Source organism: Austrofundulus limnaeus, unplaced genomic scaffold, assembly GCF_001266775.1.
Source record: "Austrofundulus limnaeus strain Quisiro unplaced genomic scaffold, Austrofundulus_limnaeus-1.0 Scaffold511, whole genome shotgun sequence".
In the NCBI taxonomy this organism is placed as follows: domain Eukaryota; kingdom Metazoa; phylum Chordata; class Actinopteri; order Cyprinodontiformes; family Rivulidae; genus Austrofundulus; species Austrofundulus limnaeus.
In genome coordinates this window covers 443,266-444,480 of record NW_013952913.1, presented here as the reverse complement: position 1 = coordinate 444,480, position 1,215 = coordinate 443,266, and the positions used below count along the sequence as shown (strand labels likewise).

Here is a 1,215-nt window from a genome sequence, read left to right as displayed (position 1 = left end):
AAACCCGTCCAGAGGACCTATACAATTTTTTTCTTTTTGATTTTTTACCTGGATTACTGAGATGCATCAGGATATTTTCTATTTAGTCTTTAAACTCCTCCTCCTCCTCCTCCTCCTCCTCCTCCAGGTTTTCTTCATCCCCCGAACCTAGAACACAGTTAAATGAACTCACATTGATGTCTAATCCTGGCTTTATTTGTTTTAGTTTCTAAGTGGAATTTAAAGGGTTAAGGATGATGTCATGGTTTGTAAGTTCACCTACAGAAGCAGAAGTTCATGTTCTTCAGAAGGTCAGAGATGTGCTCCGTGTCGATGGTGAAGTGGTCCAGGCTCTCGTACCCGATCTCCAGTCGCTCCAGGCGAGAGGTCCTGCTCACCTCGGCCATCCTATTAAAACACAGCGTTTACATTTAAACCTTATTTCTTTTATTAACATTTAACAAGACAGATCAGATGTTTGAAGTTTACCTGATGTTTCAGATTTCAAGAGTTTTCAGCGCTCTAACAGAGATCTTTTAGGATTTTAGATCATAAAATTGAACGTTTACTGGAATATTTTGATTCCCAAAGAAGCAGGTTCATTTCCKCTCCCCTGCAGTGTTGATCCCAGAAATTCAGCAATAAATAATAAATCAGTTAAAGGTCAATATTGACTCGATCTATCAGCAAACAAACGCGCTGCGGTCCTCAGGAGGCGGGCGGTGATTGCAGGACCGGTTTGTTTAGTTTCTTCTGTCGACTGTTGGATCATCTGTTCAATAATTCATCAGGAGCGACACGCAGTCTGACAGAGACATGACTGCACTAAGAGCTGCACAAACAACAATAAACACTCCTTATTATCACCACATCACTTCAGCCCTCTGTAAACTGAGCTGCAAGCAGAAGAAAATTAAAAATTAACTTTTTTTTATCTGAAGGAATTTATTAGTCAGTCAGTTACTGATTTGAAGCACCACACCATTTGTCTTAGTATCCTTTTTAAGGTTTGACATTTATAAACTATTGTGTAACTATGGTTACGTCTTAATTAAAACAGGTTTAGTTACATGCCTGAAACTATGGGGTGCCGTTTGTAAAGTTACACAGTGAAAACTTACAACTGATATTTTTGTTTTATTTAGACTTTTATAAGAAAAAAAGAACAGATTTATTTTTCAAAGTCAGTTTTTCACCATATGATTCATACATTTATAAATGTCATAGTTTATAAAC

At 37.5% G+C, this 1,215-nt stretch overlaps 1 protein-coding gene across 1 annotated transcript in view; it reads right to left on the bottom strand.

Moving 5' to 3' along the window:
- Positions 1-54: 54 nt before the first annotated feature.
- trim54 (tripartite motif containing 54) overlaps positions 55-1,215 on the bottom strand; it is a gene marked incomplete at its 5' end in the record, with an annotated part of 22,548 nt that continues 21,387 nt past the window's right edge. Inside the window, 2 exon segments of the mRNA XM_014025937.1 lie at positions 55-147; positions 263-387. Of these exon segments, the coding sequence (XP_013881391.1) occupies positions 83-147; positions 263-387 (190 nt within the window).